Source organism: Equus caballus, chromosome 1 (genome assembly GCF_041296265.1).
Source record: "Equus caballus isolate H_3958 breed thoroughbred chromosome 1, TB-T2T, whole genome shotgun sequence".
Taxonomy (NCBI): domain Eukaryota; kingdom Metazoa; phylum Chordata; class Mammalia; order Perissodactyla; family Equidae; genus Equus; species Equus caballus.
In genome coordinates, this window is record NC_091684.1 from 16174913 (window position 1) to 16200758 (window position 25846).

General features: G+C 50.9%; 1 protein-coding gene across 3 annotated transcripts in view; it reads left to right on the forward strand.

The window, feature by feature from the left end:
• Window positions 1-25846, forward strand: part of HSPA12A (heat shock protein family A (Hsp70) member 12A) — a 168721-nt gene that overhangs the window by 75636 nt on the left and 67239 nt on the right. The window contains exon 1 of one of the 3 annotated variants that reach the window (XM_023638730.2): window positions 19672-20085. The exons of the other annotated variants lie outside the window; for them this stretch is intronic. Within the exon in view, the coding sequence (XP_023494498.1) occupies window positions 20043-20085 (43 nt within the window). The 5' untranslated portion in view covers window positions 19672-20042. Of the gene's footprint in view, window positions 1-19671; window positions 20086-25846 lie in introns of those variants that run through there. 3 annotated transcript variants of the gene reach the window in all.

Sequence of the window (25846 nt, forward strand, 5' to 3'; positions counted from 1 at the left end):
TGCTTATACATGTATCTTACACAAAACATAGAATATATTTGATGGTCTTTTGTATTCTGTTTGTTTTTCTTAATAATATATATCTGGAAATTGCTCCATGTCCATTCGTAGGCATTTTCTTCATTCATTTCTGATTCCATAGAGTTTCACTGAATGGATGTACTATAGTTTATATTCAACTAGTTTATGAATGATCATTCGTGTTGTTTTCAATATTTTGCAATTATGAATGATCCTGCCTTTTGCTTTGTTGTTTCATATTTGTAGGTAGATTCCTAGATGTGGGATTGCTGGGTCCACGTGTAAATCCATATACAGTTACGGCTTCCATAGGGTAGTACCAACAGATGAACTTTCGCCAAAGCGGGCTGTAAAGAAATTCATCACTTCCTTGGCAGCCATAACAGAGGACCTCTGGTGGGGCCTGTGGAACTCAGTCCTGGCATTGGGCAAATCCAAACGTTAACTCTCTTATGTCCTCCACTCACAGATTTCCTTATGCAAAGACCCACTGGAGGATACAGGGAAGCAAGAGAGTGTCATTGCTGAGCCCCTCCTGGAACTCAGTGGTCCTTTCAGAGTCTTTTCAGCAGTCTTATCAGCATCTAGATTTTACCCACACTTGCTTTTTCTTTCTCTACAAGCCTGCTGTTCACCCAGCTTCCAGCAATGGCTTTCATAATTCATGATTATTTTGGACAAAAATAAAACTTCAGTCTATGCTGTCTTTAAATCTGACGTTTTTTGGGAAACCTCAGATGATCTTTTCCAATTGAACTGAATCTCATAACCCAGAAAAACTCCCAGTCTGGAGCACACTTTGTACATGAGGGAGAGAAAAATGACCCCTTTGTGTCTGCCTGGAGATGGCCCCAATTTGGGATTAGGGCCAGCTATGTTTTCACCCAGGGCTGAAGCCCCAAATGGAGGGTCCCCTGGCCCCACCCTGCTGGGGGCAGTTCCACCCAGATTCTTGGAAGCTGGGATCCTGTGGACATGGAGAGACTGGGTCATCTCACACTATACAGACAGATGTAATACGTGCATAGGAAAGAGGTCTGCAGAGACCACTGTCAGAATGTCAGCAGTGGTTGTCTCTGGGAGGTGTGTTCCCAAGAAATTTTAATTTTCTTCTTTATGTTTATTGTTATTTTGTTGTTATTGTTTGAAAGCAATCATCTTTCACTGGTGTCATTTGAAATATTTTATTTAAAAATATTAGCTAAAATGTCGTTGACTTCTCCTGGCTCACATGTGCCATGAGATAGAAAAATAGATCCATTCAAAGGCAGCAAGTTTCCACCAGGCATAAGTCCAAGTTGAATTACTAAGTTGGTAGTGCCACCCCCTCCCAACGGCAGGATGTATGTTTCTGTTCCTTGTCATCTCTGTCACCATCGGCAACAAAACTTTTTTGTGCATCTACCCCATGCCTGGAGCTGTGCTGGAGCCGACCATGATGGGTTCCTGTCCCTAGGATGGTGGCAGTTGAGCATCAGGGCAGATGTACAGAAATCACTGCTGGGTGTAGAGAGAGAAGTGTCCTAGAGAGAGCAGGGCTAGCTTTGTCCGAGGTGGAGGCAAGGTGAACGACTCCTGGGAAGAGGAGTGATGCCCAGCAGGAGGTGAGAAAGAGGACCATGGCGGGTTGTCCAGGCAGTGTGAAAATTAGAGAATATGAGATGCAGAAGATGTGGTGGCAGGAGGGCTCATGAACTAGGCCAGACCCAGATCCTGAAGGTCTTGGCTGAGAGCATGGGCATTATGACTTCATCCTATGCGGCGAGAAGGGAGTCAAGATTTAAAGATCTAAAATGCAGGCAAGCCATGATCAGATTTACATTTTAGAAGAAAATATTTTGGCAGCAGAGTAGAAAATGGATTCAGGCGGTGCGGGGCTTGGGACGAGAGACAGGGAGACCAACTGACAGAGTAATCCAGGGCGAGATGATGAGGGCTTGATTTGAGTGGTGCCCGTGGGCTGAAGAGGAGCGATTGTGGACGTCTGTGGGGTCTGGCAACCACCAGGGTGTGAGAACGAGGTGGGGGCAGGCCAAGTTGCTTATGCTGCACCGCAAGCTCTGTGAGGGCACTGGCTGCGTGTATTTGAGTCTGGCACAGTGCCTGGCACATACGAGGGGCTCAATGAATATTTGCATGTAAATGATGAAAAACCAGGCTGCCACACAAGCCAGTCTTAGCACAGGGCTGTGTCCAGAGAAACTTCAGTACAACATCCCAAAATAATTGCAAGCAAATTAAAACTTTCCTACTGTCTCTCAGCAAAATGCAAAGAGAGACATTTATACTATCCAGCAAAACTTTAAAAAATCCTTTTATTCTTGTCATTGCCTACCTAACCACCACTCTCATTTTCTGTATTCACGGTGGCCACATCCAACATCTCTCTTCTCTCTTTCCAGATTTACAGTTTCTTTTTAGTGTCTGTTCTTTTTTTTTTCTTTCCACTTTCACCTTTTAGATTAAGGCTGCTTTTTTCTTTTTCCTTTTTTTAACTCTGGTGAGAATGATAGTTCTGTTTCCCACATGCATCAGCTGGTCTCCAGCTTCTCCAGTTGTGTGTGTGCGCACATGCGTTCTATCCTTTATCTCCATTAATATCATAGAAACACGAGCACAAGTATGCACAGAGAAGCATCTTTTTAGGAGCAAGGAGATGGGAAGACTACACACACTTATAAATTAATGTCGTTTATTTAGTTATTGCATGTTGAATAAATAAGTGAACGTTTCCAGCAGATTTTGGGAATATTGATCCTTTGTATTTGGTGGCATTGAACAGAGTAGAAAATACTTTCACAAATATTATTCTATGTACTCATCCAAAAGACCCTGTGGGATGCTATGAATATCCTCACTTTGCAAATGAGAAAACTGAGGTGTAGAGAGGTAATGTGACTTGAAATTTTATAATTCGTTGAGCAAATAGATGGAGATTTGTGGTTTATTAGGACTCCCAACAGCAGTGAGATTTCTTAAGTTGGTTGGGCTCAATCATGTGTTTTTTTGCCAATCCTTGCTGGGATCAGGGAGAGTCAGGGCCTGACTGATCAGAGATGTTGAGTTACTTGCACAAGAGCACACAGCTAGGCAGAGGATTGCTGAGAATCTAGATTCTCAGATTCTCCAGATCCCAGGTTCTAAACTCCAGGGTCTGTGCACTGTCCTGGGCCACTGCCAGCCCAGGAGAGTGGACCATGGAGCTCTTGGTACCCTTGAATTTGATGGACTGGTTAGAGTTCTTAGGCTGCAAGCAACAGAGACTGGGTCTGGCTATTGAAGCAATAAAAAGGACTGTACTAGAAGGATATGGGGCTGCTCATAGAATCACCAGAGAAGCTGATCAACCAGACCTTGGAGAGAACAGGATCTCGCACTGAGGGTCTCAAGGAGAGGTAATTCCTCAGAGCAAAAATAGGTGCTGCCACAGTAGAAGGAGAATGGATCCTGGGCAGATGCAAACCACCATGTCCCCCTCAGGAGTTGTCTACCCCTCTGCAAACCGAGTATTGGATGCTGTAGGAGCCACTGTTTACTCAACGTCTATTTCCCCTTATTCCTTTTGGGAAGAGCCTTGATTTTGCTCATCCTCATGGTAGAGGACCCTGTCCCCAGCTCAGGGGTAAACCCAGATCCATCCAGGCCTTTGGAAGTAATCCCATTGTCCTTGCCCGTGATTGGTTCTGACTTCAGAGTGGTCACGTGATCTAGTTCTGTCCAATGAGAAGTGAGGAGAGGTTGACTTGGGGGAATTCTGGAAAGAAAGACCCTCAGGAAGACATACCATCTTCTTCCTCTGCATACTTAATGCCTAAATAGGACAAGGGAACTGCAGCAGCCATCTTGCTGCCCTCCCCAGGTCAAGCCACAGCAGAACTGGGCAGGGCCAGGGAGATGGAGAGAGCCACCTACAAATTGCTTGTTATTGAGTCAAGATCTTTTATTATTTGCAGCTGCACGTATCCTGATTTATTCCATATTACTCCAGAGGTTGGAACTAGGCCCAGAGGATGACATTATGGGGGAGACATTTCAAATATGAAGGAAGAGCTTGCTGACATTATTGCTCTGAGATAGGAGAATGTGCTACGTCTTCAGGTACTGAGTGCCCTTCAAGGGAGGCATTCAAACAAGCTGGCTGGCTGGGGTGCGGCCGAAAGGATTTCTGCATGGAGCAGAAGTTCCTTCTGACCTTGAACTTCCAGGATCCTGTGGTCAGGAACAAGGATCTAGAATTAGCTTGGGTCTCCATCCCAAAGCATTCCACAGGGGCAGACTTTTCTATTTTCTACTCATCTGAGTTCAACCTCTTAATTTTTTTGACTTTAAATTTAATTTTTCTGATTGTTTGAAAAACTTGAGCAAGCTCCTTCCGTTGCTGTCTATTCCTAGAGTCTTTGAAAAACGTTTTACAAACATATTTTCTCTCTTTCTCTAACACACACAGACAATCACACATGTATCCACAAATGCACTTACACACAGTTAACACCCAAATTAGCCACAGGCAAGGATTCTAAGCAGAGTGTATAACGGCCCTACCCTGGCCGCCAACCATATTCCAGTAACCTCTGACTTGCTTGTCATGGAGCTGTCTAGTAGGATGAGGCCTGGACTTGAAGTGAGATCTGGCTTTGAATTCCAGGTGTTCCACCTCCTGGCTGGGTGGTCCTGCGCAAGTCATCTGTTCTCTCTCGACCTCCGCTGAGATATCAGCCAGTAAAGTAGCTATCCCAGGGCCTGGCACATGGTAGGTGGTCAATAACCTGCAACTGAATTCGTGGAACATTGTCTCGAGGAGGCCTGGACACATACAGAGAAGGGGACCAAGAGTGGGGTGAGGGTACACACAGTTAGCTACATTCTCAGAAGATGAGACATGGGCTTTGATTTGAAGGGTAGCCTGGAGGTTTCCAAAGAGACTGAAGGCCACAAACCCAGGTACCCTCTTCCTTGAATGGTGTTAGGCACCTAGCACTGAGAAATGTCTTTCTGTCCCGACCCTCTGTGTCTAAACCACCTATCCCACTTCTGTTGATTCAACTTTAAAGCTTCATCTATTGATTTTATTCTGATTATAAAGGAACAACATATTATCTGTTGAAAATGTGTGCGTGGGGGTATAATAAAAATAAAAATCACTAGTAATCTTACTGTATAGAAATTACCACTGTTAATATGTTAGCGTCTTTCCTTTACGTCTGTTAAATGCATATATAGCCATTATAGATAGATGGAGAAATAGATCAATGTGATTTGTATGTATGTGGATATGAGGATATGTTAATATGATCACTCAGTCTATAATCTATAATAACCGCACAGGTGCACTCAGCATAGCCCTAAGTGAGCGATTCCCAGGCTGGGCCCTGATCCTCCGCCCTGTCACTCAGAACCTGGGAGGGCCAGCCCACAGGAGGGCTGCTTCTCCCAGGGAGCCCCCCGCTATTAACCCAGCTTGGGGAACACAGAACACCAAGGCACCTATTCCCATGGAGAGCCTGGGGAGTCCTGTGGGCCTCCTCCCATTTGCCCCTCTGCCCCAGGGTGAGCCACACTGGGACAGACACTGCTTGGTCCCCAGCCAGAAAGCTGGTCAGGGTCCCAGGTCTCAAACTTCTTTGCTGACCAGCCTTGAGCAAGTTACTGAATTTTTCCTGTGCCTCAGTTTCCTCATCTGCAATAGGATAATACTAGTACCTTCCTCTAGGATGGTTGGGAGATTAAGTGAATTAAGCATAACCCACAATAATCCATACTGAGCTATGCACTCCACGGAGAAGGCCTGGAACCATGCCTGGCATCTAGTAAGCACTCAGTAAATACTAACTTTGCATATCGGCACAGTTTATACCGGCCCAACCACAGTTCATTGGAAATTGTATTTTCTTGTTTCCTGTCTATTCCCAGACACTGTGATCTCCTTTAGGGCAGGGTTTGAGCTTTCCCTACATTGTATTTATCTTCCTGTAATGCACACTTGTTTTAGTGCACAGATGAGTGAATGAATGAATGAGCTCCCACCATGTAGCTCTATGAGCTCCTCAAAATGATTTGCACAGGCCGAGCATTTCTCAGATTCCCAAAGGGGCACATGACCCAGAATGGGCTGAGAGGTGCCCACTGGCCTTGGGACCAGGGTGGAGTAAGCCCTGCCCTGTGTGAGCCGGTGCCCAGGGGGCACCTGGTGCTGGGGCCAGCAAGCTCCGGGAAGGGCAGTCCCTCTGAGCTCACTCTTGGGGCCTCAGAGGGCCTTTTGTGGGGACAGACACTTCCTGTCCAAATGTGAAATTCCTTGGCCCCAGTGCAGAGTTGAATGTGTTTGCTCTAAATGAAGTATTTACTGGATCTTGTTTGCTGTCTGATCTCACACGCACGCCAGCCGGTTTGAGGGCTGCAGTTTTAAGAAACCGCAACACGACTGAGGAACCCAATCGAATGGCGAGGCTGGCGATGGAGTTGTGGTGGAGGCAGCACACAGCTCCACAGCTTTCCCGGGATGCGACAGACCTTCCCTGGCGGAGTTTAGAGATAGAGGGAGATAGAAAAAACTGATAAAGCGTTAAAGGAAATCTGGAAAGGACGAAATCCTCCCTCGTTGTCTGATCACCTTAGCACAACTGTTTGATTTTTCTGCATGTCAGTGTCTGTCCGTATGCAGCCTAATTTTAGTATACTTATTTACATATTATGTATATGTATATACATTTACATAACGTCCATATACATGATTTTGTGTATACATACTTTTTCAGCTTCTTTTCACTTAATATTCTATTGTGACATTTTTCCATGTGGCTACACCACCTTTGTATTTATATTTGTAATTTTATTCAATTGTACTCCTTGCATGAAATAACGTTTAAAAACACATGGATAAATATAGTTGTTTTCTTTTGACTTAGGTAAATTTCTGAGAGAAAGATTCATAGATCAAGTGTTTTTAATGGTACTGTATGATTTTCCAAAGTGTGAAACTACTTGGTTTATGATGGCACTATCTATGTATGTATGAAAGTATAGATTTTCCCACAATCTCATCATCATTCAACATTATTGTTTCACTGTTCTATAATTTACTCATATTTTATACGTGTTTAACTGTGTATACTCATGCATAAGTTACTGACGAGATTAATAATTTTTCATGTGCTTGTTTAACTGTTTATTTTCTTCTTGGGGATATTTCTTTGTGACTTTTGTGTGTTTGGCTCTGGATTTTGAGAAACAGACACTCACATGCCTGTTAGATCACGGGTAATTCCACCTATTTTCTCATCTATTTTCCTTCTCATTCTCAACTAGCTTTGTTTCTAAAAAACAGAAACTTAACTTTTTAAAATTTTTTATTTTTAATTTTTTTTTTTTGTTGAGGAAGATTCGTCCTGAACTAACATTGGTGCCAATCTTCCTTTATTTTGTATGTGGGATGCTTCCACAGCATGGCTGATGAGTGGTGTAGGTCCATGCCTGGGGTCTGAACCCATGAACCTGGGCTGCTGAAGTGGAGCATGTGAACTCAACCCCTACGCCACTGGGCTGGCCTGAAACTTAACTTTTTTAAGTACAATATTGTGATTTTCTAAAAGAAATTTCTCCTCCTGCTCCAACCTTAGAATTTTATCAGGACACTAGACAAAGTAGGAAGTGAATAAATGACAAGCTTTTGGGGGGTAAGATAATCATGTGCTCTTACCTCTACCCAGACCTCAGCACTTTCCATCCCCAGGGAGAGCCAGGGGTTCAGACTGTGTGTCTTCTCCCTGTTGTACAGATGAAGACTGTCCAGGTGCAGACTTGTTAAGGAGGAGCCTTCTTCCTTTTCATCCTTCCCACTTCCCTGCCACCTGGGAAAGCCTTTGGTGGAGCAGTTTTGGGCCATGACCTGTCTGTAGCCCTTGGTGACTAAATTGCATGTCGCGGACCCCTGCTGGGGTGGGGCAGAGAGAGCCTGGCTGATGGACCCACCATATGCTGCTCCCTGTGCTGCACACGAGGCTGTCTCTTGTGAAATGAAGTACCACAAGCTGGGCGCTTGGCTTAGCGCCCAGCATGAGATGACCAAACACAGAAGGGGACTGATGATGATGATGATTAAACTCAGTGTTACAGTCATTCTTTACCTTGGAGCATCCATTCTCTATCACTGAGCACTTTCGATGTGGCAGCCCCTGGGCCAAGCGATCTACCTACATTGCCTCATTTAACCTTCACGACAGCACTGGAAAGTGGGTGCAATAACTATTCCCATTACACAGATGAGGGAAGTCAGGCTTAGAGTAATGAAGATCACAAAATAAGAAGTGGCAAAGCTTGGATTCCATTCCAGGGCCGTGACATGCAGGCTGAGGCAGGAGGAATAAGTATGATTTTCATCCACATTGTACAAGTGGGGAGACGGCATCAGAGAGATTGGTGATCTGCCCAAGCCCACGCAGCAGCTATGTGGCAGAGTCTGGCTTTGGAGTCAGGGGTCCTGATACCAGGTCTGGTGCTTGTCCCACTACTGACATGGTGATGGCCACTGTGAGCAAGCTGCACACCGTGTGTCAGGTGTCCTTCAGGGGACTTCTTGGTCCTCATCAACCCAGAGAGGCTGGACGGGCCCCAGGATTGCCTGAGCCTGAAGCTGTCACTCTGGCCACCCCAGACCTGCTGCTCCGGGGGGGCGTTAACCCTGCAGGATCATGTAATGTGTGCCAGCGTGCCAGTGCGGGGCTGGGAAACAGCAGGGCATCTTTGTGCTTGCTCCATTGACCACCAGATTGTTCTTCTCACATGTGGCCAACATCTTTGGCTAGCTGAGTAGGGAAAGCTGAGAAACTTTATTTTTTATTTTATTTATTTTCCAAATTTACAGACTTTCCGAGGAGAGGGTGATTAAGAGAAACATCCTACTGGGAAATGCGTACATTCTTTTACAAAGCTTCTGTCTCACTCAGGCAAGCTGGGACTCTTTACTGAGAGCTGGTTAGGAGTAATAGCCAATTGTAATGGCTGACATTGAAGGAAAGCTTCCTTTGTTGAAGAAACTGGGCTAAGCATTATCTAATGCAATGCTCTAACTGCTCGGCTCGAGTATGTGGGGTTTTATCAACTCCCTTTTACAAGTGAATCAGAGAGGGTAGGTGACTTACCCAAGGCCACACAGCTAGGGAGGGATAGAGCTGGGATTCGAACCCAAGTATCATTCAGCTGCCAAACCCATACCCCTTAGCTCCTCTGCTCCCTGCCCTTCAGGGCCTTGCTTCTTGATGGAAGAGACAGAGGATAGGTGAGGCCCAGAACATTTCCCTTATAAATTTTGCATGCCTGGGTACTGGTCAAGGTCTGCCTTCAATTTCGATTATGCCTGTCTGTTTCTCTCCTTTCCCCTGAGGCTGGGAACTCCTCGAGGGTTGGGTGCGTGTCTGGCTAGACTTTGGGTCGCAGCACAGCGAGGGGCCTACATGTGTCTGATGGAACCGGAGAATGACTGAGAACAAATGAGGGAGAGGATGGATGGATGCCCAGGTATCCTGGCTGATTAGGAGCGAGATGCTTTTGGAAGTGGTGCCACTTTAACGCAAACTTCACGTGTAAAAGGAAGAGGGCGTGGACCTGTTTCCGTGACGTGTTTCAGAGCATGTACGTCACCTCCAGGTGGTTAAGCTGGCCAGCTCGGGGCGACGCCTGACTCTGCCCCTTCCAGCTCCAAGACTTCTAGCAGGTGACTTGACTTCACGACCCTCAATGTCCCCATCTGAAGTATAGGCCAATATTAGTTTGTACTTCGTAGAGGAAGGGCTGTGAAAATTAAATGAACATATTTACACATAAAGTGTAAACGACAGCCACTGTGATTTCTTCCCAGGAGAGTTAATCACATAAAGAGTTGGTTTTTAAAAATTAAGGAACTTGGGTGATGGGTACCTGGGGGTTCAGTATATCATTCTCTCTACTTTTGTGGATGCTTGAAATTTCCACCTATCATCTTATTGACATTTTAAAGACAATTAATAGAAACTTAAGGTGTTAGTTTTGTTTAGGAAACAAATGCAGATATATCATGGGATAGACTGCAAAATGTACATGCACTTTTTAAATAAAACACAAGATTCGAAATAAACGAATGGCTTAAAGCAGCCACTTAGAATTTTGACCTCAGACAAAGGCTGCTCATGATCTCACAGGGCCCTTAATTTTCTCATCTTGGAAAAATCAGGAATAGTGGTGCTTCCCTCCGTGCGCTCTGATTCAAGCCGGAGAAGAGATGTGAGGGTGCTTTGTCAACTGTAATTCCAGCTTCCGATCTGATTTGTTCACTCATTTGACACGTTTCTTGAGGCCCTGCCATGTGCCGGGTGCCAGGCTAGGCCTGGGACACAGCCCTGCACAACTGTCCCTGGGATGCAGGACGGACCTGGGCGCCCTGCTGAGATCAGACCGCCCAGTGCAAATTCTGACTGCCACTCAGTCCTTGGGTAACCGTGGCGGGCCTCAGTTTCCTTGTCTGTAAAATGGGGACAATAATAGTGTAGCTCTTTCTGCACTGTTGAAAAGAGTGAAGGGGACAATAGAAGTAAAGAGCCTAGAGCAAGGTCTAGCATGCAGCAAGTGCCTAATAAATGTTCATGATTACTGCTGCCCACAGGGAGGTTACAGCCTAGTAGGGGAGGCTCACAATAAACAAATAAGCAAAATGACTTTAAAGTGTGTATGTGCCATGGAGAAATGGGGTGGCGTGATGTGACAGGAGCAACAGGTGGGGCCAGGGAGGGCCTATCCAAGGAGCTGACCTTTAAGGTGAGTCAGTCGGATGATATAAAGCAGGGCCAGAGGTGGGGACGGAGGTCAGCAGATGGCGAGGTGGGAAGAGCTGGGCCTGCTAAAGAACCAGCAAAGGCCGAGTAGTCTCAAGGTACTGGATACAGTTGGTCAGGTTGTAAACGGTTCAACCCTGAGGGGCATCTTAGACATTGTGGATCTGCATTTTTCTTTTTACCCCCATATTCTTTTTTTTTTTTTGGCACCTGGGCTAACAACTGTTGTCAATCTTCCTTTTTTTTTTTTCAAAGATTGGCACCTGGGCTAACAACTGCTGCCAATTTTTTTTTTTCTGCTTTATCTTCCCAAACCCCCCCCTGTACACAGTTGTATATCTTAGTTGCACATCCTTCTAGTTGTGGGATATGGGATGCCGCCTCAACGTGGCCTGACGAGCGATGCCATGTGCGAGCCCAGGATCCGAACCCTGGGCCACCCCAGTGGAGTGCACGAACTTAACCACTCCGCCACGGAGCCGGCCCCTTACCCCCATATTCTGGCAGATGAAATGAGTATGTTATTTCAACTAAGTCAGGATATTATGCTGGTTTTCCAGAAGCTGGAAGTGAAGTGTCTTGGGGGAGGGGCTCCTTGTTCTAATTGTTGTGAATGTGTCATTTGAGTTAGCGGAAGCCCAGGAGTTGGGGGATGGGACAGGGGTGTGACTCGGGGTGAGGCTGGCAGGGTGGCTGTAGTCACATCCTGCAGGGCCTTATAGGTCTGAGAAACAGGTTGGAGTTTGATCCTAATTCCAGCGGAAAGTCTTTGGAGGGGTTATGGATGGAGGAAACGTGGGTGTCTACAAACTTCCCAGCCATCCCTCAGGTGGCTTCGGGGGCTGGACTGAAGGGGGCGCAAGAGTAGCAGCTGGAGGCCCGGGAGACCCTAGCTGATGAGAGATGCAAGAGGTGGTCTGTGCCAGCATGACAGTGGTGGCCATGGAGAGAAGTGAGGCTCATCACGCATTTGCTACTGAGGAAAAGGGAAAGTAAACACCAAAGGGAGACGGGGAGAAGGTAGGGCTTGGAAGATATTTTGTAGCCACCGGCTACTCTCCCCGCCCCCCCTCCCCAATCCCCAAATCCTCGAAGACCCCTTCCATTTCTCCATTTCCTTTTTCTGGTTAAGATGCCTGTGCTTGATTCCCACACAGCCTGGAGCATTGTCCAGATTGGAAATCCATCGCAAGCATGTGGATCTGGGATTTTGTAATACAGGGAGTGAGGATGAGCAAACCTCTGGGGCTCGGCCTGGGGGAGGTGCAGGCGGGAGGGCCAGCCTGGGTGCAGTGGTCCAGCTTGTGTCAGCCTCAGCTGCCATCTAGGGAGTGCTGGCTCTGAGCCCTGAGCCCTCCACCTGCACTGCCCCCATTGATCTTACCCTGTGAAGTGGGGGCATCACTATTCCCATTTCAGAGGGAGAGGTGGAGGTTCTGAGAAGGTTGGTAACTTGCCCGGGTCACCCAGGCCTGCCTGACGCCAGAGCCCTCCCCTGCCCCTGCCATTCACAAGCCACATCCTGACCAGGTCTGGCCTCTTCTGCTCTGTGCACCCAGTGGAAAAGCCGCCATTTTGTTTAGTTGCTAAGTGGTGGAGGTTTTGGACTTTGGTTCTTAATCTGGGGTCTAAGGATCCCTGGCTGGGCTTCAGGGTGTTGAGACCCTGGAACTATATGGTGGGGACATACTTTCCCCCAAAATAAAGGTACAGTCTTGCTGGCCAAGGGTATAAATGTTGGCTGTTGCTTCCTCCAGGCTTAGAGCAGCGTCTGGTACATAGTAAAACCCCACTAAAGATCTGTGGAAGGAGTAAATGAATCCTATGATTAATGGCCTTCTCTATTTTTTCTTCCTGGGTCTATGGCTTCCAGGACAGAAGGACATCTTTTCATGGGCTCTTAGGGAAGATTTGAAGGCCCTCTAACATATCCTCCCCACTTCACAGGTGACAAAACTGAGGCCCAGAAACAAGCTCCCACGGGGCTGAGCTCAGGAACCTGGTGACCCAAAGACAGATCTCCTTTCCCTGAGCCCGGTGCCGCCTTCCTCTCTGCTCCTGCAGATACTGTGACGATGCGCCTGCCACCAGGAAGAAAACACACAACTGTGCAGACCCACAGGGCACAGCAGCCTGGCTCTATCTAGGATGTGCAAATCTTCCTGTGATGGGGTAGAACCATCTAGACAGGCAGCTCTAGGATTGCAGGTGACCAGGCGGCACCATGATTAAGAGTGATTTGATTTTTCAAGAGCTTTCCCTGGCATTTGAGGCTGGATCCACTCAGATTTATCTTTGCACAGTGCAGAATGCTCTCTTTGCCCATTATAGAATTCCAGAAGGTTAGAGAGGAGAGTCCTGGAGGTCAGCATCATGATATGGATGCCTTAGTCCACGTTCCCTACAGGGGACAGACATCGCTAATCCTCACCGCACTCATCTCCACTCAGCTAGAAAGGGTGCTGGCGTTTCCAAGAGCCTCCCAGTCAGTCATCACCAATCAATCTCAGTTAGCATGAGCCATCTCCTGCTAGCCTTTTGCAGGAGGAACACTGAGGGTCGAGCTGAGCTGGGAGGCAGGGGGCTGGAGTTTGGCCCCAGCTCTGTGGCTAATTGTGTGACTTTGCACAAGAGACTTAGCTTCTCTGGGCCCTGGTTTCCACTTTATTATTTATTTACTTGGCCGTTCATTCATTTCTCCAACAAACATTTATTAAGCACCTATTGTGAGCCAGGCACTGAGCTGTGAGTTGCAAGAAGTAGTTTTTCTCTATAACATGAAACCTTTTGGCAGTAGTAGTCTGTAGTTCATTGCAGCCCCGTAAAAGCTCTCCTGGTCATGCAATCATTCAGTGTTCCTTCTCCGGGCCTTGTCTCACTTTGCACTGTCCTCCTTGAGATGAGGCTTCCAGAATGTCCCATCTTTTTATAAACTGGGAGCTTGCAGAGCCAGAGTTCAAGCAGTTTTGAGAACATTGCTGAGAGAGTAACCATACACGTTTGCTCTGCTGTTTGAAATACTTACAAAAAATATTTGGATAACCCTTCGTTACCTGGGCAGACATTTCTAAAGTTTACATCACAGGCCCAAGTGATTGTGATATTTCGAGAAGTAATTTTTTCTGGCCCTTGAATTTTTTCTCTGGAAGAGTCATGTGGCAGCCCATGTTGTATATGTGAAGTATGTTTTGGAATGTTAATGGAGAGGCTGATTTACACCAGATGGGTTGGAAACCCAAGGGAAAAGAATGTATAAACGGGACACCGTGACTCAGCTCTGAGGCTACATTTTCTAAATATACTAAAGGTCAGAGATCAAGAACCCCGACATCTACCTGGGCTTTCCCTGTGAGTTTTACATTGGCTCAGCTCATCTGAATCTTGGTCCTGTTATAAAGGAGTCACTTTTATGATACTCAGCTTATAGACGAAATTCTGGTGGCATATCGTAAAGTCCAAAGCAGCTTTCACTGGAAGCTTCCTACATAAAAGCTCAGATTTGGATTAGTGTCAGTGTTTCTCAAATTGAAAAAAATTTTTTGGATAAACATTAAAAAAAATTGCTACTCACCCCCCTATCTTCTGTGCATCCTTCACCAGCCAAGAAAATTTTGCCTAGATCCCTTCTGTAATTTATAATACACAAGGAATAGGTATTTTTTTGGTCCAAATTTGCACATTAAATAACAAGTCCTATTTACTGCAGGGTATGTAGCCTGGCCTTATGCTGAGTGTTTTACATATATTATCTGCCATAATTATCCTACCTACGACTATTAACTCCTTTTACAGATGAAGAAACACACCCAGAGAGGTGTGTCCCCAGGTCACCTGAAGGCAGGGAGGCAGGGAGTGGCTCAGCCCAGATTTGAACCCTGGTCTGGCTGACCCCATGGGACCCTATGCTCTTTTCTACTCCACTTGATCCCATTGTCCATCCCCTGTCCCTGTCCTGATGCCCCCCCAGGATCAGCACCCTCAGCAGCAGATCCATCAGCAAATGTTCTGCCGTTTCACATGAACTGGCAGCTGGAGGACTCAGCCACCTCCCCCTGCCCCCACTCCCCATCCACAGTCGATGGCTGGTGCAGGTGACAGGGTATCCTGGTGGAGTAGTTAGCTGGGCCAGCCTCCAGGTTCTGGCTTCTATTTGCATGAATTGATATTGGAGGAGGGAAGGTGTGCCTTTGGGTGCTGAAGGACAAACAGGGAGGCTGTCGGCAGGGAGGTGTCTGTGGGCTGGTGGGCGAGATCCCAGAGAGGATGAGAAAGATGAGGGCCTGAAGCTGGGGAGGCTGTTTTCCTTCAATATTTAACTATTTGTTCCAGAGTCTGGGGGGTCCCCAAAGTGGACATGGCTGACCCATCTGGGGAGCTTGCAGCTGGAGGGGGAGATGGGCAACCCTGAAGTTGGAGAGACCTGAGTTCTAGTCTCAGAGTTTCTACTCTCAGCTCTGCAGCTTGCTAGCTGAGTGACCTTTCTGGGCCTCTAGTTTGTGATAGGTACAATGGGTTAATAATAATACTGACCCCAGAGTTGTTGTGATAAATGCTATGATAGGAGCCGGGCTCAGAGGAGAGGGGGGCCTCACGCTGTCTTGGAGGGCCGGGTGGTTTCCTGGAATAAGCGACTTCTAAGCTGAGACCCGGAGGAGGAGAAGAGTTTACCTGGCAGAGCAAGGGGAGAATGGGCTCCCAGTGGAGGCATCGGCTCTTTCAGGACCTGGGGACAAACCCATGTGGCTGGAGTGACTATCGTGAGGGGACTGGAACATGGCAACTTGGCTCTGGGCTGGGCCTCTTTTGGGGACTCAAGTGTCCACTTGAGTACTGATGGGGGTGGGGACATTCTCACTGCCCAGCACCACGGACTGCACCCTCGGCCCCAGAGGCCCAGAGGGTAGAGTCGAGATTATATGGAGGGTGCTGTAAGGAGTCCACAGGGAGCATTGTGAGGAGGAGTCTTTGGAGGGGGGCTTGAGGGGACTTGCTGCAGAGTGACCTCCCACCAGTCTAGGCATGCTCTGAAATGGCTGGGGGAGCCCCAGGAGTCACTGTAATGTCCCTGTAGCCGCTTGGTCCTCCTAGCTGGGCAAAGCCTGTCGTGTTCCTGTTTCTCTGACTGAGTCAGTCCGTCCACCATCAAGCATGTATGGAGTGCCTGCCATGTGCCAGGCACTGTTCGAGGATCTAGAGGATATCCCGGGGTGTAGAGGTGAGCAACACAGTCCATGATCCTCTTGTGCAGCTTACTTCCTAGCGCTGTGAGGCAGCAGTTTTAGATAGAATGGTCTGGGAAGGTGACATTTCCCAAGGTACGTGAGAGAGCAAGCCTTGTGATTCTCTCGAGGAATGTGTCCCGGGCAGGGTGACCTGCTAGAGCAGAGCCCCTGAGGTGAGACCAGATTTAGCATGTTCTAGTGGGTGACGTGTGTTTGGCTTGAGGGATGAGAGAATGGAAGGAGTGAGAGTCAAGAGGCACCGGGGGGCCAATTCATGTAGGACCCAGTAGCAGAAAAGTGACATGATCCCACTCTGGCTGCTGTTGGGGAAGAGACTATAGGTATCTAGGGAGGACAGAGGGAGCCCTTCCTTGATGTCCAGTGACAGGAGACGGGCCTGGCCTTGGATCCAGCCCTGCGACTAACGGCCTGTGGGAACCTGAGCGGGCGCCTCAGCCTGCGTGTGCTTCCATTTCCTCTCCTGTAGAATGGCGAGGGCCATTGTGAGAATTCACTGAGACCACGCATGCAGATACCCATCAGCGGTGCCTGGTTGGCTAAGTGTGTACTCACCAGGGCGATTCTTAATTACCATGATGATCATGAAAGCCACGAGGGCAAACCCAGAGTGTGCGTTGTCTTCCATGCTTCCTGAAAATCAAGACCCGCTGCTCTCTGCCCCTAGCCCGGGGCCTGCATGTCATCGCCCATCCTCCTCACATGCCCTCATGTCACTGTGACTAGCGGTCAGCAGAAAGGCAGATGGTACCCAAGGCCTTTCCACTACAGGCGGCAGGATGGAGGGGGCTTTGGTGTTCCTGCTAGTTCTGGCAGGCTGCCAAGGCTGATGTCTTGATGCAGGGGTGGGGGGTGGGCAGGACCTTGATGGAGAGGGACAGGGTGCCATGAGGACCCTGAGGAGGGCCACCCAGGCTAGAATGGGTGTGCAGAAGGCTTCCTGGAGTGGAGAGGTCCATGTTGAGTTCTCCAGGTTGCTGGTGGTAGTGGGACGAGGACAGGCATGGTCTAGACATCAAACATATTTTAAGGTGTTTGAAATCACAGCATAAGAGCAGGGGTGAGTGGGTGGGATTGAAAGAAGTCAGGGGGAGAGATGCAGCTGGAGGCTAGATTCACAAAGAATGGACTGAGGGGGTCAGATAGGAACCAGGGGACTGGTGAGGGGCTCTGCACACACGCAGGCAGTGAGAGATGATGGGACCTGGACAAGGATGGTGGCAGTGAGGATGGAGAGATTTCTGAGGTCAACTGGGCGATGCTTGACTTGGAGATTGACTGAACTTGGATGGACACAGAGGGAGGAGTGAAAACTGATGCCCAGGTGCGTGGCTTGGCAACTGGTGGGTGGTGCTGCCTTTACTGAGATCCGGCACCCAGGAGGGAGGGCAGGAGAGGATGAACTGGGCTTTGGTTGAGTGGAGGCCCTGAGAGGCACCCTGGGGAGACTCTCAGGAGGTCTGGAGCCCTGGAGGAAGGTCCAGCCCTGGGTGTGGAGGTGGGTGTCCCTGCAGATAGACAGAGGAGCCTCTTGGGTGTTGAGCTGCCTGGACAGCAGAGTGTAGAGGGAGGAGAAAAATAAAGAGGGGTGTGATTGTGCAGAATACCCTGGGAGCCTGGAGGTGGTGGTGGGGGGTCCTAGGTTTCCCTGGGTAGGTGGCCTTGGATGTGGGCAGGTAGAGGAGCAAAGTGAAGGGGGTGCCAACATGGAGATAGACACAGCTTGTAACTATGGTCAAAGAAGGTGGGAGAGAGACTACAGGAGAGGAAGTTTGGGGTCACTATTGTCAAAGGTGTTGAATGTGTCACTAAAGAGGTGGGGCTTCTTCCGACAGATGAGGGAAGCCCAGCATGGTTTTGAGCACAAGAGAGACTCACTCAGAGCTGTGTTTAATAGAACGCTCCTTCTGGCATCACTACCCAGGCATGTGTCCATGTGACACTGGTGTGCAGTGGACTGAGGGCTGGTGGCTGTCCCTGCCCTCTCCTGTTCCAATCTATGTAGCCTCGGCCCGGCCAGCTTCACTCAATGGGGATGTATGAGCAGAAGTGGGAAGGCAGCTAAAGGCTTGATGCACAGCCAGGGTAGGCCCTTCCATTCCCCATCCTGAATCTGCTTGGCCAGGCTGTCACCTGGACAATTGCCTCAGCCCGCCCTCCTGCCTGCCTTTAGGCATCACATGCTCTTGGCCTCCAGGCCATCTCTTGGGTCTGCCTCTGAGATGGCGGGGTGTTTTCTAAGCAAGCAAGCAGCCTTGGTAGGCAGAGGGCACTCTCTGGGAAAACTGTTCCCCACTCTGGCAGTACACCCCACCCCGGCCATGTGCCCCCACTGCTCACTGCCCTGCCCAACTGGCCATTGTTCACTGTTAAACGGGTGCCCGTGACAATAATATCATATACTGTTCGGACTGCTTATCGTGTGCCAGAGCCCAAGTGAAGCATGTTGCATGCATCATCTCATCTAATCCTCTTCAGTCTTATGAAGCGAGTTCTCCTGTTGTACCCATTTCACACTGAGGCTCAGAGAGGTGAACTAACTTGCTCATGGTCTCACACACAGCCAGAAACTGTACATTTGGGATTTTTAATGTATGTAGATGTAGGACAAGCACATCCTTTTAACTCAACACCCTCCCATCACTTTCTGAGCAAATCCTGGTCTCTGGGCTCTCCCGGCGGCCCTCTGCTGACCCCCTCCTCCATAACCCGGCTGCATGAAGCTTTCCCTAGGTGCCTTTTGGGAGTTGTGACTCATCTCAGGGCGTGAGGGATAGCTGGTGGTTATGACCTGGGTGGGGATTCCCCCTTGGCCGCTTCCTTGCTGTGTGTGTTCTGGGTATCGTCACTTAACCCCCTCAAACCTCAGTTTCCTTAAGTGCAAAATGGGGACCACTAGTCCCCACCTCTTAGAGTTATGTGGAGAAAATGAGATAAGGCTCCTAAGCACTTAGCATAGTGCCAGGCACACGGGAAGGACCCAGTAACTGTGGTCATTAGATTCTTCTCACTGCCCTCGTTGCCTCCAGGCATAGCGGACCCAGAAGCCACCTGGTCAGGCCTGAACAGGTGCCAGGGGCGCGTGTGGGTGGAGGAGCCCGAGGACAGGGAGGATGAATCATTGACCCCCGGAAACTCTGCATTATTAATGTCGTTATTCTCAGACTTTTAACGAGGACCCCGGGCGAGATCCCATATATGGAAGGCGCGACGCAGCCTCCGCGGCAAGCGCCTTCCAGGGTCGCGAGTTGCCATGGAGTCCTGCAGGCTGCCTGGAGGCTGACGCCCGCGGCGGTGCCCAGAGCACGGCCCGGCGCAGGTCCGCGCTCTGCGGCTTGAATCCTGGCCGCACCGGGTTCTGCCTTCGCGCGGGCCCTTGATCGCTCTTCTGGGACCCTGGGGGAGAGAAATAAACTGGCGGGGAGGGGAGCGGACTTCCCCGGGAGAGTAGGTTTGTGTGCGTTGCTTGCTGCAGGGCTTTGGTCCCCTGCCATTCCAAAGAGAGGGCGCGCAGAGGGGCCGAAGGGGCCTGAAATCCAGCCCCCGCCGCTCGCCGAGCCGTGCGCCCTGCGCGCGCCTAAGTCCGACCGGCTGGTGAGCCGCGGAGACCCGGCCGCGCCACCACCCGCGCCGCGGCCGGCTCAGGGGAGAGCCGGAGAGGAGGGGCTGGGCCTCGGAGCGGCGGGCGGGCAGGCGAGGGGCTCCCTGGCCGGGCCCTCCGCCGCGCCTGCCTTTCCCGGCCTTGCCAAGCCGGCCGCGGCTCCGCGGCGCGGGGCGGGGCGCGGGGCGCGGGGCGCGGGGCGGGCCCGGGAGGAGCACGGGGAGGAGCCCGGGCTGCGGCGGCGGCCGCGTCAGAGCAGTGCTCCCGCTGCCCGGAGGCTCAGACCCGGCCCGAGCGCCCCCGAGGACGCGGACAGGGACCTGCTCGGACACGGGCGCTGCGCCGGAGGCTCTTCTCGCTGGCCGGGGCTGCGCGACCATGGCGGACAAGGAGGCGGGCGGCAGCGACACGGGGCCCCGAGGTGAGCGCAGGGAGCGGGTCCTGCGGCTGCTGCGGGGCAGGCGGGGGTGGGGGTATGAGGCGCGCTCGGCCCGGCGCCCCGCAGCTCCCTCGCTGGCCGCGGGAAAGTGGGCGCCCCCGCCCCACCCTGCCCTAGCGGGTGGGGCCGGGGTCAGCGCCGCGGTGGGGCCGGGGGTCCAGGGGGCAGGAGGCGGCTGGCCAGTCACGTGCTCCGCTCCGGGTCCGGGTGCGGACACTGCGGCGGGAACTGCAGCCCCCGCCCGGCATCCTGGCCGTCCCCGCCGCGGAGTTGCGCCTCCTGCGGGGCCCGGTGGGAGTCCGAGTGAGAGCCGGCCCTCATGTCCATCCCCTGCGCGCTGTGCGGGGACACCCGCGCTTGCCCGGTAAAGGGCCGGCCGCGGGGTGGCCGCACATCCCCAGCGGCTCATTTCAGTGACTCAGCGAGGCGGGGGTGGGAACCTGAGGGAAATCGAAGATTTGGACCTGTCCCCCGTCACCCCGCCGAGGCCGGACGTACGCGCCTGGAGCAAGGCTGCAGCTCTGGGCCGAGCTGCATCCCACTGCCCTCCCGGCCCATCCCCAGGGATTCTCTGGGCTGAGGAGGGACGGAGCGGCTGGAGCTCGACTGTCCCCTCCTTGCCCAGGCATGGGGGAGGGAGGTGGCGCACAGTGCGGAGGACGGACGCTCGTATTTTCCAAGTGTGCCAGGGCTGCCTTCTTTGGGGAGAGTGGTCAGGGCTCGGATGCATGGGGGTTAGGGGGGTGAGGGGGTAAAGAGTGAGAGAGGACCCGGGAGCGGGGGAAAGAGGAAGAGCAGCTCTTGGAGCCCAGGGCTGTAAATCATGGCTTCCCCAGCGGAGGGGACGCGCTGGCCAGGATTGTGGGTCCCAAGTGCGGAAAGTTGGGCGCGCGGAGGCGCTGCGGGTCTCTGACCTGCAGGGTCTTCGGCAGGAGCAGCCGCTGGAGGGGAGTGTGGCCCGGCGGCTTTCCCAGGAGCGACAGACCTAGCGAGGATGAAATTAAAATGCTCAGGACGTGAGGGAAATTCATTCAGGGAAGGCGCGCTCAGCTCTGCAGGACCCGGAAGCCGGGGAAACTGAGTCAGGCGGCAGCCCAACCACCGTGCGCGACGCGTTCGCTGTCCTGCTGTTTGTGGTCGCAGCCCCCGCCCTCTGCTGCGCTCCGAGCGGCACCTGCCCCCTCCCCAGCCCATTGTTCCTGCGGATCTGGGAGGTGCCGTACGGCACTGCAGTGGTGGGGGAGTGCAGGGGGAGGGGGAGATCCTGCCAAGGCTCGCTCCAGGGAGGGACCGTGGAGAACCGATCGGGCTCAAACAGGCATCCCGGATCTGCCCCGCTCCCCTGCCCTTCCCCAGCTGGCAAACGCGGGCCATGGGCCGGGGGGGTGGGGGGGGGGCTGTCTTTGTTTGAACAGCACTCAGCAACTGGATTGATTCTTTTTCTCCCCACTCTTTTCCTTTAAATTGGAAAAAAAAATGGGATGGAAGGGTGGGGCATCTAAATTATTAAGAATTGCTAAAGCTTAAGTTAAGTGAGCCAGTTTCTTGCCTGTCTTGCTGGGACAAAAGTTGTTGGCTGTATCGAATGCAAGGTTGGCCAAAGGATTTGTTAAATCAAAAGAGTGAGCAGGGATGTGCACCCCCCCCTCACTATTTTGTCTTATAAAATCGAATGCAGCACCCCTACCCTCCTCAGACCCCCCACCCCCTCGCCCCTCACTTCCACACCAGGGCACTGTGTGATTGTCTCTTCTCAGGCTGGGAAAGCTCCCCATCCAGGATGGAGAAACACATGCTGGGTGTGCTGGGCCACCTGCCACTGCCTGCCTGTGTCTATTCTAGAGTGTTTCTTCACTTCTAGTGATCTGCAGTTCAAGGCAGCCTGTGAGAGCAGGCTGTCCCGACAGCTCACTGCTTCTCTCTGGGCTCCCATCTCTTCATCTGTAAAATGGGAGATATTAATAGTATCTTACTGGAGCAGAGCCTGCTCACCTCCCCCCGCCCCCCCCTCCCCCCAGCCCCATCTATCTAAGGTTTCCTCATTGTAAATTCTGTGCTGGGCGATGAACATGCATTATTTTCCTTTTTAAAGCCTCACAGCAAACCTTTTACCAGCATTCTGTTTTTACTGGGTAGGAAATCTAAAGAGAGGTTGAATGACCTATCCAAGGTCACACATCTAGAGAGTATTGATTTGGACCCAGGCCAGCTGATTCCAGGGCTCCAGCCCTTCACCACCATGCTGTGGAGCCCCCATAGGTGTGGTTGGTAGTTGCCATTCTATCAGGGACGTCAAAATGGTTGTTCTTCAGGGGACTATTTCAAGGATGCTCTTGGTGCAAAAGAGTGAGTGCCACAGGCATCACACTGTTGGGACTTGTGAGCAGTGGGAGCCCCAGGTGGTGGGGTGTGCCAGAAAGGCTGGCCATATAGTCTTTCCCCTACACATCATGTAGGGGTGGGGTGGGGAGTGGGTGGAGGTGCCTATGAAGAGGGACTGGTGGAATGTTGGTAGTTGTTGAAGCTGGGTGATGGGTATATGGCGGTTCATTACTATTCTGTTTACTTTGTGTATGTTTGCAAGTTTCCTTAATTTACAAAATCTGGAGGGCCACCCTTTAATCTCTGGAGCTTTGGACAGCAAAGGCTGAGAGGAACTTCAGTCCTGCCCCTATCTCCCAAGACCCGAGTTGGTGGACATATGGAGCCCGAGAAGGATGACGTAAATTGGGAGGGGGCATGGATGGTTCAGGCTGGGCCAGCTCCAGTGGTGATGGAGTCAGGGCTAGGTGTGGGCCGTGGAAACCTGGTCATTTTCTCTAGTGTGGGGGCGTTTAAGGAGAGGAACAGCAGGCAGGGGGTTTTGCCTGGGTTGGGGGTGCCTCTGGAAGCACTGCTTTGGGCTTTGGAGGTGGGAGTCTTAGCATCCTGGCAATTAATCATAGTAAAAATAAACATTTTAAACGTTGACATCTATTGAGGACTTAGTTTATGCTGAAATCTGGGAATACTGAATTATCTTATTTAGCCCTGACCACATTTATTACTGAATGAACGACTGTAGGAGGGGGCCCTGTTACCCCCTTTCACCAAGGAGAAAGCTTCCAGGCCCAGCGTGACACAGCTGGAAAGGGGCCGAGTGAGGGTTAGGAGGTGGTCAAGCTGTAGGGCCTCTCCTGGCACGTGTCTGGCGTGTCACAGGCCCTCAGGGAATTGCATCGAGTGTCCGAGTGAATGAGTACATGACTAATGGACTGTGGCTGTCCCACTTCCTATGGCTACCAAGCTACAGATGGAAGTGGAAGGGAGCTGAGTGTGTCACCCAAAGGAGCCAAGAAAAAGTCGAAGCAACACTCTGCGTACCACTGGTTAGGGCTCTGGCAATGGGATCCACTTCCCTGTCCACATCTGTCTCTGGAGCTGTGTCCTCTGCCACTGTGGTCCCTACATACCCCCTGGGCATGCTTTCCATACCATGTCTTGTGTTTCCCCCAGCCCAGTTATCTCCTGTGGCCCTCATGCAGTTCCCCCTGCCTGGAACATTCTCCCTTTGTCTAGCAAACTCCTACTCATCCTTCAAAACTCATTTCAGGTATCACTTCTCAGGAAGCCTTCCTGGACTCATCCATGTGGGTGAGATCTCACCTGTGTGGTCCCAAACCCTTCCGTACTAACTGTTGGTAATCCCACCTAGTGTTCTCTGAGTGCTTATGACATTCCAATTTTATGTGCATATCTTCCATTGATTCCTCCGACAACCCTTTGAGGCTGCTGTTATTATGACCCCATTTTGCTGATGAGACAATTGAGGCCTTGAAAAATTTGGTAACTTGCCCAGCCAGTGAATCGAATCACCCAGCCCATGAATGCTGGAGTCGGGATATAAGTCAGTCACAGAGCCTAAAAGATTATGCTCTTTCTCTCAATGCCTTTTCTCCCAACAAGGGCGGGGACTGTCTCTTTCATTTGCATATTCATAGAAAGGACTCATAGTAGGTGTTCGATAAATGTCCGACTGTGTGTTGAGTAAATATCAGTCAGCAAGACAGGAGGGAACATAGCAGTGGGGAATGGCATCCACATTCTGCCCACTCCACCCTGGGGTGGTGCTTCTGGAAACAAGGATGCTCAGAAGTGGGCAGAAGCTGAGGGGGAGGCGGATGGGGCTCAGTCAATCCCTGAAGAGATGTGACTTTGATTCCAACAAGGCTTTGAGTGACGACTCAATCCGTGGGGGCGAAATGCTATCTCATCGCATAAATAGGCCTCTTTGGTAAGGGAGAAAGCTTCTTTATTATCGCTGCGCATAACTAGAATGGCAGGGAGGAACCAGCTTTCCTGAATGAGCAGCATGTGGCAGGGCACGAGCGCCTCCCACCCGCAGGCACGCGGGGTCTGAGCATCCCCCCGGAGAGCAGGGTGAGGCAGGGAGACCACCAAGAAGTGCAGGCACTGCTCAGAAATGACACTGGCCCCACTGCAGCAGGCTGTGCAAATCCTTGCTGCCTTCCTTTTCTTGCAAATAACTCCCAGTCCTGCTCTTCTCTGAGATGTGCTGTACCAGGTGACGAGGGGTAGCAGAGCAGAGTGGCTTTGGAGCCCAAAGACTGCGTGTCCACTCCAGCTAAGCTTTCCTTTCCTGGTCTGTGAGAGGGGCGCATGGTGCCCGCCTAGGTCTGTTGTGGGAACAGTGGGGATAATGGATGGGCAGGAAGCAGTTCTTTAATTTATCACATTCTTTCCCCAAAGGAGGAAGGGAGAGGTGGCCTTCCTGCCTCTACCGCTGAGATGCCCACCGGGATTGCGGTTGCCTTGCGTGCTGTGGGCGGGTCCAGCTGCTCTATGTTTTTTTGGAGGCTTTAGGAGGAGGGCAGATTCTGCTCTGATTTTTCTGACTTGGGGTTACATGGGGAATGTGTTCAGGTCCCGATGCCTTTAGACTTTCAGTATTCCACTCTGAAGCAAGACCCTGGGAAGCTATGAACTCTTCTTTCCTGGCGAACACATCAGCCCTCCTCATGTGCCTTCTCCCATCTCTGCAGATTCCACTGGTGGGAAGTAAGAGTGATGGTCGCTGTGGGCTGGTCCTGGAGCGTGCAGTGTCGGGAGCTACACTTTTTGGCCACTGGAGATCCCCTGGGGTTAGTTACCAGAGTGGTTCTTTTTTTTTTTTTAAGATTTTATTTTTCCTTTTTCTCCCCAAAGCCCCCCAGTAGATAGTTGTATATTTTTAGCTGTGGATCCTTCTAGTTGTGGCATGTGGGATGCTGCCTCAGCATGGCCTGACGAGCGGTATCACGTCCACACCCAGGATCCGAAACGGTGAAACCCTGGGCAGCCAAAGCAAAGTGTGCAAACTTAACCACTTGGCCACGGGGCCAGCCCCACCACAGTGGTTCTTAATCCTGGCTGCCTGTTGGAATCACCTGGAGAGTTTTTTTTTAAAAGTCTTGGTGCGTAGGCCTCACTCCAGAACGGTTATATCAGGACCCCTTCGAGTGAACAGCCAAGTTTGAGTATCAGTGAGTTACTACATATCTGGATTTCAGACTTGGGACCCCAGCACGTGGGGGGTGGGCGGGGAACAGCAGACACGGTTCACTCCCTGGTGCTGGGCTGAGTCAGCACAGAGTTGTTGAGCAGCAGCTCTGTGTTAAATGCTTCGCCTGCAGGCTCATTTACCCTTCGTAAACACTCCATGAAGGGGGTGGTTTTACACAAGGGGAAACTGAGGCTCAGAGGA